This window comes from Priapulus caudatus, unplaced genomic scaffold, assembly GCF_000485595.1.
Source record: "Priapulus caudatus unplaced genomic scaffold, Priapulus_caudatus-5.0.1 Scaffold1, whole genome shotgun sequence".
Lineage (NCBI taxonomy): Eukaryota > Metazoa > Priapulida > Priapulimorpha > Priapulimorphida > Priapulidae > Priapulus > Priapulus caudatus.
This window is the reverse complement of record NW_014577062.1, coordinates 748,880-761,441: the sequence shown is the minus strand read 5'-3', so window position 1 is coordinate 761,441 and position 12,562 is coordinate 748,880. Positions and strand designations below refer to the sequence as shown.

At 40.3% G+C, this 12,562-nt stretch overlaps 1 protein-coding gene across 6 annotated transcripts in view; it reads left to right on the top strand.

Annotated features, from left to right (window-relative positions):
* LOC106809596 (eukaryotic translation initiation factor 4 gamma 3-like) overlaps positions 1-12,562 on the top strand; it is a 60,941-nt gene that overhangs the window by 14,443 nt on the left and 33,936 nt on the right. For 3 of the 6 annotated variants that reach the window (XM_014812999.1, XM_014812847.1, XM_014812773.1), the window contains 5 exons: positions 4,271-4,305; positions 4,982-5,034; positions 9,728-9,916; positions 10,084-10,257; positions 10,699-10,933. In XM_014812999.1, the coding sequence (XP_014668485.1) occupies positions 4,271-4,305; positions 4,982-5,034; positions 9,728-9,916; positions 10,084-10,257; positions 10,699-10,933 (686 nt within the window). Of the gene's footprint in view, positions 1-2,795; positions 3,471-4,270; positions 4,306-4,981; positions 5,035-9,727; positions 9,917-10,083; positions 10,258-10,698; positions 10,934-12,562 lie in introns of those variants that run through there. The other 3 variants (XM_014813079.1, XM_014813153.1, XM_014812923.1) reach the window with 3 other exon arrangements.

The following is a 12,562-nucleotide window of genomic DNA, read 5'->3' as shown; positions in this document are numbered from 1 at the left end:
TAGTAATACAGCTGCAGTGCACAAGCCGGTAGCGCCGCATGTAAGACTCAGCGGTAAACTGTCTTCTGAAAATATTATCGATTTTGGTCTGGGGTGTACGAGTCTACACTGAAGTTTTTGAGCTGTGCGAAACGAAGTGTGCTTGTGCGCGACGTGATTGTACATCGTGTGTGTGTGTGTGTGCGTGTGTGTGTGCGTGTGTGCGTGCGTGCGTGCGTGCGTGCGTGCGTGCGTGCGTGCGTGCGTGTTTGTGTGTGTGTGAGCGTGAGCGTGCGTGCGTGCGTGCGTGCGTGCGTATGTATGCGTGTGTGCTGGGCGTAAGACAGGCGGGGTTATGTCAAAGTCGTGGCAGATCTTATTACAGTATAGCCGTGGCATCTGTTTGGTATTCGTGTGCTAAGGAGCGGTCTCACTCAATTTTTGCAGTCTGGCATGTCGTTGTGCTGTCTAACTACCGTTTTTTTTCTTTGGTTGGAAGTCCCTACTCTGTCCACTGACTAGGAAGCAACCAGTTCTGCGCGCAGTATGCGTGGGAAGGAGTGAAGCGAATGGGAACGCTTTGTTAGCAATCAGGTTTCAAACGGTGGATATTATTTGCACATGCATGATGATGGCTCCTCCATTGGTGGGCGAACTTTTAAAGTATTAATTTCTCATAAGATATCTTGGTGCGCTTTTCTCTGCATTTCGTTAGGTGGGTAAGGAGCACTTTATTTCGCACATGTGTATTCTATAGTCATGAATATGAACACTCCCCACAAACGATCAAGGTCATACATCATTTCACATGATATATTCAGTTCTGAGTACTCAGAATGGGTCTGTTTCTTTTAATTTATAACCGATTGCATTGACCTATTTATGTCATATCATAATTTCACGTAATCATTGTCGCTGGATCAATTATAATTTGACGGCTGTTCAATCATCATCTAGTGCGTATTCATGGCCGTATGGTGCCGTGCGTTGACGTGGCACTGTGCATGAGAAAAGTGCCGGGACTCGTGGGTTTACTATCGCTGAACGGATAGTTCACAAGGGAATATTCAATAACTTACCAGCTGGTATGACTGACGGGCATTCGCTGGTTGAATTATCGTCTATTAATTTGCAACATGTTTAATAGAGAAAATGAAATTTTAGAGTGGATTTTTGGAGTTCTTGGAGAGGCAGTAGCTTTTTTAAAATTTAGGAGTTTCTTACAAAAACTAAGGGGTTTAGTTTACAATATACTTAAGATTAAATCACATTAGAACTCATTGGAGCTGCAGTAATAGCTTGCCTTCTAAATATCTAACGGATGTGCGATAGTTTCATAGTCCAAGCTGTAACTATGTTTATTTACTTATTTACAAGCTGAATGTTTTGGTTGATATTGAACAAAATCATCAAACAATGTACGTTCGTTGGCCAGCAGATACTGCAATAATGCAGTGTGTCATCCTTTTTAGCATCATTCTTTGAAACTCTGTCTGGGTTGATAGGGACAGTGATTTTCCGTTTCAAAAAATTGCCTTTTCTGTTTGGGAAAATCATGAATTCCATTCCAAAGTAAAGAAAAAATGGAAATTCCGTTTTGCCATAGAGATTCATTGTACACACCAAAAATGCAAAATTCCGTTTACATATATTTGCATGGTAAAAAAAGTATTTGGTACAACCTTTGAAACCGAAACCGGCACCGAAACACAGGGCTACCAAAAGTCGTAATTGTAAGTTATTTCGCTCTGAAACTTGTCTGAATGTAAACCATTTCATTACCAATGCTATTGTCGACTGTTTTTTTGTGATTTTATTGAAATTTCCTTGTAATATGTTCAAATGACGTTTTCCGCGTTTTTCTGTTTGAAAACATCTTTTCCGTTTCCAATGGCCGTTTCCGTGTTTTCCGTCCGTTTTCCGCGATCATGGAAAATCACTGTCCCTAGGTTGATACATAAAATTGTATAAGTGCATAATGCGTGACATATAAGCACTACATGAGAGCGTTGATTTCTTGATTACCTATAATTAGATCCACTATGCATGGAAACAATAGAACAAAGCATTTAAGTGCATACATAACAGCCCGGGTAGAATTAACTTTTGAACATTGGACCCTCCCTCCATACCTACCCTCAAAAAGGGTACCTTGGACCTTGGATACCTACCCTCAAAAAGAGGGAGTCTGTAGCCTGAGGTTCAAAATTAAAGATATTAACAATAACGCATGTGCTAATTTTTAAGATTCATGCAGTTGCACGTCTGCCAAATTTACTTTGAACATTAGCTGAAAAAAATAGAGTAATTCCGCGAGGCCGTGCCTCGGAACAAACTATAGTTAGTATGGCAGAATTTTCAGGGAGTCACACGGACTCCAGCATATGTCAAATCAGGGAGTCCGACAGTAAATCGGGGAGTATTTGACTCCGGACTCCCGTTAATTTCGCACCCTGCATAATGTGATGGTTTATTAAAAATTAAAAAAGTTACTTCTAAATAATGAGCAGTAGTTTTTACCAACTGCCGCTGTGTCCCATAATTAGGGGTCTAATTCTGATAAGAGAGGGTCAGATTCACAATTTAAGCTGAAACATTCAATGTTGAATGAATTTTAGTGTATTCCATTGTAGGTGTATCAAATGTATGTTTGTCTTGTTAAATTTGCATGCTAAACAAAGCTACCAGCTAGCGAGCAAGGCATTTCTTGTTTGTGTTATATAGTATAATTATAGTGTTGTGGATTGTAATTGGTAGGTCATGATTTTTATATTCATCTTCATATATATCTCTATTTGATTGCCTTCTAAAATTGCTGTTTGATTTTGCCTGTGTGACTATGGATTAGTATGCAGGGTTAGGGAGCTTACGTGCAAGCGATGTGTATATAGCCCACACCTCGGATACATTTTAATAGTACTTTATAGACTCATAGTTGTTGTTTTTTGTAAAGATTTGATTTCCTTTCTTTTATATATAGTAAGTGACAGGCAGTTTCTTATTGCATTTATTACATTGATGACTATACATGTTCAGACATTTATCTGTTGCCGTCCTGATTCTGTTCTGGAAGTATTAGCACACTAGCTCATTTCAGAGAAGAATTGCCTATTGTCTGCGGTTAACAGCAAGCATATGTGCTTTTCGAAATTGATGGGTAGAGGCCGCGCAGCACACCATAACTCGCACTCGTCTCCGTTGGATGACCCGGTTAGGCCCAGATTCGTAGTTACGGTTTATTGCCAATAGATGGAGCTGTGTGCGCATTGCTGCTGATAGTTGCGCAATCGACAGTGTGATAGCGACGCAGCGCACAACTCGTGTACATCCAGCGGTCAAAGAAATTGCGAAGTCGGTTTAGCAGCTGCGTTGATATTTACTATTCTGAGAGGTTATTGTTTGTGAAGAAGAATTTCCATGTGGTAATAGATATGAGTAAAGATGGTGGGACATATGATTACCAACCAGCAGGTATCACTCCAATGCAATATGTTTCCTTTTTCTAAACGTAGCATATGTTATTGTCTATCGTGAATGAATGTATATATGTCATTTAGTATGCTTTAACTGTTAGAGCTTTTATTTGAGCTAGGGACAGTGATTTTCCGTTTCAAAAAATTGCCTTTTCCGTTTGGGAAAAATCATGAATTCCGTTCCAAAGTAAAGAAAAAATGAAAATTCCGTTTTGCCATAGAGATTGTAAACACGAAAAATGCAAAATTCTGTTTACATATATTTGTATGAAAAAAAAAGTATTTGACCAGTACAACCTTTGAAACCGGAACCGGCACCGAAACACAGGGCTACCAAAAGTCGTAATTGTAAGTCATTTCGCTCTGAAACTTGTCTGAATGTAAACCATATCATTACCAATGGCAATGCTATTGTTGACTGTTTTTTGTGATTTTATTGAAATTTCTATGTTGTAATATGTTCAAATTACGTTTTCCACTATTTTTCGTTTCCAATGGCCGTTTCCGTGTTTTCCGTCCGTTTTCTGTCATCGCGGAAAATCACCGTCTAGTGATCATGCTTGCTGAAAGGAACGTGTATATGGCGTGAATATGGTTTATTCAATTTTTATAAAGTGTAACAGTAAGTAGGTAGTTCCATGCATATAGTGTCAGTAGTTTTGGTGTATATAAGTTTTTCTACCGTTATTTATATGAGCTTATTCTGGTTCGAGAAAGTAAAAGGAAAAAATAAGCAGGTAGCAATAGCAAGGTGAAAAAATAGCAATCTAGACAGTATTTTGGTGTATGCACTGTATTCCTTAACCAGACATTTCCAGCATTTCACAAAGGGGACCTCCACCACCACAACACAGTAAGTACAAGTGCTTTGCTCGTTTCATTTGCTCTGTCACCTCGTAGTAAATGTAAGCTGTATTAAGAATAACATTCTTATAATTTAAAAAGTAAAAGCCAACGTCTGCGTGGATTGTGTTGAAGGTGGGTTTTCATTAGCTGCTCATTGGATTTAAGATTAAATGTTAACCAAAGTGTTTGGTGACATTTATCTTTGTTTATTTACTATAGCTGTCATTTCATTATAGCATTGAGTAGTGTTCTTGCAAAATGGATAATGCTGATGGTTAGAATATGACGGCTCTCCCAGCCAGTTAGAATTTAAGAAAATAAACAAGTCCGAATCGTGAATACTGAGCACTATTAATATCTTGTATATTAATACTATAAATTCGTATTTGTCAGTAGATTTTTCTAGGCCTATTATTGGACCTAATATTTAGGGGTTTGCCTTTTATTTTAATGTTTTTAAGTGAAGATGTTCAAGAAGCGGCTCAAAGGGTATTTTGGGTATGAGTAAAATAGTGCAAGGTAAAACAAAATCTCTGGTTCAGGAAGCAAGTGACTCAGAAATTATGAGCGGTTGACAAAGACCATCTAGTCTCGATTTTTTATGCTGGTTCTTAGAAGCATGTTAAATTGATACAGGTTGAGTGCTCTAGCGCTAACCCTTGTGCATTCTGGTCTATTTACAGGACCCGAAGATTACAGCCGAGCGAACTATCACCAACCTTCGCCCTACCACCAGGTATTTACAAATATTTTATGTGACCCAGGACCACGTGGACAGACACCATGTGGTGACCATCTGCATCTTGTGATAATATTCTTGCCACCTATTTGATTGGGTTTGTTTGGATGGGTGGCAAATAAATTACAGGCTTACTGTGTGCATGTGTGTGTGTGTGTGCGTGTGTGCGTGCGTGCGTGCGTGCGTGCGTGCGTGCGTGCGTGCGTGCGTGTGTGTGTGTAGTGCGTAGTCTGTGTATGCTTGTGGCTAGCCCAACTATTGATCGATATCACGATGTTAGACAGACAATCCTGCTGTGACTCTCTGCAGCTACTTGAGGCTATAGTGTCACTAGTGTGTAATACATATCTAGTGCTGCAGTTATTGATGACTCGCTGTGCGCGTAGACTTATGCAATGGCGTAGAGTTGCGATGCATATTATGCTGTAGCCTAGATGTCTTGTTACCCATGCTTATTCTTTTAAAATTGTGAGTTTGATTTGTGAGTGTGTGAATTGCCTAATTACCCCACTAATAACTAATAATAAGCCACTAATTTGTAGCCACTTTTTGTTTCTGGATTAATATCGGATTACTTAAATTAGCGGTAAACAAATACCTTTTAGAACCTTCGTATTCACCGAAAACTGCCAGTTCGAACTAATCGTTTTTGTAAACATTCGTTTTCTGTCATCTTGAACTAACAGGAAGTATGGATTAGCTGTGGGCGCCACCACTATCTGCCATAGAGCTAAGTACCAGGCATGCACTTGTTTTCAATTCATCACCGACACAAATACAAGTTTACCAATTCTGCCATTAGGCATTATCGGCATACGATAAAATTTATTGCTGTTACGATGTGGTCAAATCCATTTTTCTATGCTTATAACTGCATAAAATCTTAGTATTTTTCATGTTGGTGTAATCAGTGGTATTTCCGCTGTCAGGTGAGACTATATATTCAGCTTTATTTAGTTTTTCTGAGCAAAAATCTTGCAATAACCGTTTTAACCTAAACTTGGCATAAGGTCACAACGGAGAGTGGTGGGAACAATCATATGTGAATATTGAGTACACTTGTGCCTGTCATTTCGTGGTCACTCACAACAGTAGCATAACAGTCGATACACACACACACAAACACAATTACAGATTAGGTGATCTCCAGGGTTCTCGAAATTCATACCTTACTTTAATTCATTTTCTAAATGTTTAGTGTTGATCCAGTGTTACATTACAAAATGTGCATTGTTTTTCACATCCATCGATTGTTGAGTGGCTTTCTTATTTTAGAGTTTGTGATGTGATCACATTCTTTGGTGTCTGCACATTTTGTCTGTCTAAGCAGACTTGTTGTCTTCTGGTTAATTTACGAGATTTCTTTGGATATCAATAATGAATTCGCTTGCATCAATCTTGATGATTGCCTCCTCAGTCCTTAGGTCTTTTATTATAAACTTAACATTGTAGTTCCGGCATAAATTTCTTGTATCATCAAACATAAGTACTTGAGATGAACAATGCAACAAAAAGGTGAATACTGCATGTAGATGGATAAAGCCACCAGTGTTTGTCTGCAGCACTTGTCTAAAGCTCCCATAGTAACGTAGGTTCCAGCATCTGGGAGACCTTGGTACAGCATATACACATGCTGGGGTTGGGGCTTGTTGAGAGTTGGTGTGCCAAGATAGTTCCATTATTGACCAGGTGTGGCGTTGACCAAGCTGTACAGATGTTTGCGGGTGGTGTTTCTTTCAAGAGTTACTAACTTGGCAGAAGCCCCGAAAACAATGGCGGCAGACAAAGGGAGGATGCAGTACGGCCGCTGGAAGACGTACCCACAGCGCGCTCACACCCCCCACATCACCGCGTTCTACGATTCCTCCGGTCTGTCCTTCTACACGGTGAGAGAGCAGTGTGGGAGGTGCTCGTGAGGTGTACGCGCACGCGTGCATGCTGTCCCTCGGCTTGCATCGTAGTTGGCTCGCTGTTTGGGGGTCGAAGGAAGTGCTGCTCGAGTAAAGTCATCTCCAGCGGCTCCCTCTTGCACAGCTGTACTCGATGTGACGATAAACGCCGTGCATGTACCCAGTGTGCACACAAACGTACTTGCTCTCGCCCCTTCGTAGTGATGTCCCGATGATCGATTATAATCGAAAATCGATCGATTATAGTCTCAAATTCGATAATCGATTATGAAAACAAATAATCGATTATCGGAAATAGCTTCTTTTTTTTTAAATCGATAATTTTTTTATTTTTTTTTAAGATCGGAATAATCTTTGTTTTGGTTTGACACTGTCCCACAGATGTTATCAGTAGATGAGGTTCTACTCTCCGTATTGTTTGTTACATTGTGTTAGCGAGGATATTCCATTGGCAGGACATTAACTCGGCTACATAGCCTACACTATTAGAACACAAACAACTTACTTACTATAATAAAGAACAAGTCTTGATCATGTTTGTTTAAAACTTTTAATGTTTTAATAAAGGCATTTAAACCATTTTTTTTTAAATTGATTAAATACTGTATAGGAACAGACATTGATATACATACAGCAACCTTCACAGAGTTAATACATGATCATAAAACATGATAATATTGAATGCTATGTATAATTGTATATACAAAGTAAGATTAAATTAAATCTATGCAATTATTAACAAATTATCCGATTATAATCGATTATTGATCGGTTAAGGGAAACCGATAATCGGTTATGAAATTCCAGCCGATTCCCATCACTAGTCCTTCGTGCCGTGCCGTCTTGGGTCCAAGGGGCTGCTCACGGCACACGTCAGTGGTTTGCCTCTAGTTTCAGCTCTGCGGTCAGTTATTCGATGCTACCGAGTTTTTATTTGCTTTAAGTCGCCGAGCTTCATTGTAAGAATGGCTGGGCCAGGCATGGGTGGGCGGTTGGTCGGCCGGCCATGGCATGTGAGCACTGGCATATGTCACCTTTGCTTTCTTGCTCTCTCGCTCTCTCGCTCTCTGTGCCCTGTCTGGAAGAGGCTGGCTGCACTGGAGTCAGCAGACAGCTTTGCTGATACCTGCACGTGTCACCCCCTGTCTGCAACCATGTGCTATACTCGGTTTAAATGACCAGTCGTCAATGTTTCTGGGCTTCTGCTTTGTTCATCGTGGCGCCACACATTACTCACTTGAAGTGTCTGATCCTCCTTGTGAGTTTAAGGGGTGGGTGGAAAGCGAACGAATGAAAGGCTCTTTGGTGGCGTGCTGCGCTGCACTGCATCTTATCACAGTTGCATTTCAGCGTGCCGTGCGTTAGGTCGTGTCACAGTTTCAGGTTTCTACACTTTAAATTTTGTGTGCTCTGTGTTTGTGCCACTGTTTAGAATATTTACTTTTTTCCTTTTGTTCCTTCAGTGGTCAGCACTGTGTGTGGTATGTGTGTCAGTGAACAAGTGAAGTGTAAATATTTATTTACGTAAAATTAAGTCAGGTGTATGCACAGGCACTTGGACCGTTTCAATAATAAAATGATGGTTAATAAATACAACTTGTCAGTAGCCTACTACTACAGTACCAGCAATAGTCTTAATGTTTGATTTGACCTAATAACTTCACTTCAACACCGTTAAATACACCGATGCAACACATAGCCCGCACGCCATTGTGCATGCACAGATACACAGTAGATAGGAGAAGGTAAGAAAGCGTGTTCACAGAAATTCCAGAACGCTCCACTTTTGTCGCAGCACTAGAGGAGAAATACACGTCCAAACGCCATGATATTGCCATCTGTGTGTAGCTGAATGGTCACTTGTTCGAAATATACGTCTTGCAACTTGGTACCACACACTTTACCCAGAATTATATGAGAAATCCTGTTCGAATTTGCCGCAAATTTCCCATGAAGCCGATTTGTAAACCGGACAAGTACATGAGCAATGGCGGCGCATTGCACTCTGGGAGGAGTTGCATCCGCCTGCCCAACTCCAAAACGAGCCTCGACGCCAACCCCAGGGTACCCGGATGCCTCGCCGCCGGCGCATTTCGCGGCTGTCGTATTTCGCGCAAAGTGACGTCACACGGGCGACTATCGTGATTGGTCAAAGGATATAATAGAGCAGTTAGGGATTTCCGGCATGTTGGTCCGGTTTACAAATCGGCTTCATGGGAAATTTGCGGCAAATTCGAACAGGATTTCTCATATAATTCTGGGTAAAGTGTGTGGTACCAAGTTGCAAGACGTATATTTCGAACAAGTGACCATTCAGCTACACACAGATGGCAATATCATGGCGTTTGGACGTGTATTTCTCCTCTAGTGCTGCGACAAAAGTGGAGCGTTCTGGAATTTCTGTGAACACGCTTTCTTACCTTCTCCTATCTACTGTGTATCTGTGCATGCACAATGGCGTGCGGGCTATGTGTTGCATCGGTGTATTTAACGGTGTTGAAGTGAAGTTATTAGGTCAAATCAAACATTAAGACTATTGCTGGTACTGTAGTAGTAGGCTACTGACAAGTTGTATTTATTAACCATCATTTTATTATTGAAACGGTCCAAGTGCCTGTGGGTGTATGGCTGCCACCCCAGACACTGCATTTTAGTGCACAGAAATGCAAGTTGTGTGACACACTTCCAAGAAGACAGTCCTTCCCCTTTGCCTGAGAATCGATGCTTGGAATTCTCGTTGCATTTTCATGTACGTGCCTGCGTCGTCTGTGTATGGACAGGTCCGGCAAGCAGTTCCTATACAGATACCGGGTTCTGCCATCGGCTCCCATGACATGAACGCGCAACAGCTCGCCGCTCAGGCCATGCAAGGGTCGACGCCGCCGCAGGGCCCCAACATGGTTACCTCCAGCCAGGCGAGCAACCAGATGTACCAACAGCAGCAGATGCAGCGGCCACCGTCGAACACAGTAGGTTTTTCTCGTTTTTTTAAGGAAAATGAGAAGTTGATAGCAGAAGTCGTCGGTTGTTTGTCGCGTTGTCTATCTTCTGCACTGACTGACGGCGTGTTGTGTATGGGTCACGAGCAGTAGTCGGTACGTTTTACTAAGCACGTTGTGTTTTTTTGCAATTTCAGAACGCGTATTATACGTCAAGGCAACAAGCGATGGGCCCACGGCAACAGATGCAGGCTCCTGGTGGGCCAGGGATACAGCAGCAACAGATGTACCCTGGCCCACAGCTGTTACCTGGCCAGGCCATGGTACCCCATTCATTTTTCTATATGAACAATCCACAGCCAGGAGTAGCAGTAAGTGATTTCAGGTTTTGCTACTTTTGTTGCAAATTTTTGTGCTTTTTTTTTGGTGCGTTTACATGAGCGCGTGCATTTTCAGTCTTATGTTAAAAATGTTAATTTTATTTCATTTTTTACACTGTAAAATTATTATAGTTCGTCCAGGCTAAAATTTTGCAAGTCAAAATATAATGAGGAAAAGTAGTGCTGATGAAAAATTGTTGAAACAGATTGTGTGCAGTAGATACTTTGATGGCTTCACTTGAGCATTATCAATTTAGCGGTCTACCCTTTGATACCTGCCCTACCAAGCTCGACATATGGGTCATATAAATATCTTGTGAATCATTTGCTGTCAGAGGGTACTAATCCATATTGATCATTGAGTAATGTGTGAAAAATCATAACCATGGAAACTGTTTTTACCTAGTGTCATGATGAACCATGTCTTTTCAGTTGCAAAGACCTGCTTCCTATCCGAGTCAGCAACAGCAGCAGCAGCAGCAGCCCAATTTTCTACAAGGAACCGGACCATCATTTAGCCAATATCAAAGTCAAATGGGTCAGCCTGGCACATCTCAGGGTGTGGACTACTATATGCCTACAGGCAGTATGCCTACAAGTGGCGCTACCATCCTCACAAACCAGTCCCCTGCTAGTCAACCGGCAGGTAGGTTGGCGGCAACCCAATGTACGTACATCTGTATGTTATATATTATACCTATTATAAGTGTATGTGTATATATATATATATATATATATCCCCTCTTTCTTCTCTTTCTCTCTCAAAATCTGTTCAACACCTAAACTTTCATTTTTCGAACGTACTCCCAAAGAAATGTGAATCATTGTTGAAGCAATGCTGTCAGTAATGTTCCTAATTTTGTTCTTACTGTAGATCTGACTCTTTTTAATTTCTTGTTTATTTTGGCACATAGTGCAAACTGTGCAATATAATATAATGTTGTTAACCTTCTTGTCTATAATCACTAACATTGGTTAGCCTCCTCCAAATATACCCAGTGACGAAAACTTGCCCAACAAGGGAGTAGACGCCCGTGCCCCTGAGGTAAAATTATTAGGGGCCCAGCTTGTCACGCGAAGGACCGAAGTTTACAATTCGTGTTGTTAGAAATTGACACTAAAATGACATTCTATTATCATATTATGCATTATAAGCCTAAAGATCAAAGTAAATATTTTTGGGAAAGAACTGCAAGAAGTCTGAAATCTTTTCCAATATTTTCTTAGCAGTTTTAAATGTAGGTTGGAGTAGCTTATATGCTAGGGTTAATAAATGTATTGGGACCCTAGGAAACAGTTAGTGAATTATATTTGCTAAATTGTAACATTCAAAACAGTGCTTCCACTGATTGTGGAATGTTTACATGTTCACACAAACCCTCACATTGTGAGTGACTTCACGATGGAATTTTGGTACAAGTGTTAATTTTCGTCACTGGATACCTTGAGCACTGTATCATATTTATCCACTTCTGAAGGGAACAAAACCTAGTTTTTTTTTCTAAATTTCCTTATTACTAATCAATAGTTTGTTTGCTATCTGCAAGCAGTGTATTGCCTCATTAACATTGAACTACTTGGTGACCATTTCAAAGCTTCTAGGCTGTATACTAGTTCGTTTGACATTACATTGAAGGCCCCATTATAATTTTAGTTGTATAATTGTTATATGTGTGAAGTTTTATGGTTAAAAAACTGGTTACATCTGGGGCCCGTTGTCAGAAACAAAATGAGGCTTAACATTAGTCTTAACATTAACTCTGACTCGTAAACCGTTGACAGAAATATCATTCTCAGTTATGAGAACGAAAAATCCTCGCAAAATTTCCTCTTAACTTTAAGAACAAAATGAAAATAACGCATTCCCACAAAGAATTTCCATTATAGTGATGTTGTATTTTATATTAATTACCTATTAAAACGTTCTCATGGAAAACACGTCGGAAACATTACTTATCTACCGATCATGCAACAAAACAAACCTTTACAAGTGGTGTTTTGTTCTCTTGTTTTGGATATTTTGCTGAGTCATGAAGCTTGCTACTCATGTTGCTGTTCAGAACAAATTCATGAGTGTCCTTTTTTTCATCAGATATTATTTATACGTGGTTAACCATCATAATATCAGAAGTAGATAATAGGGAAGGAGTGACTTCAATAAACAAGGGAAATTCGTCATTTACTAGCCTTAGAATACCTACGATTTACTACTCGTAACTCAACCAACTTGAGCTCAAATCGTACACAGTACATTCGTCTAGCATCTTGCAAAATCGTTTCCTCGTATACACCCGCA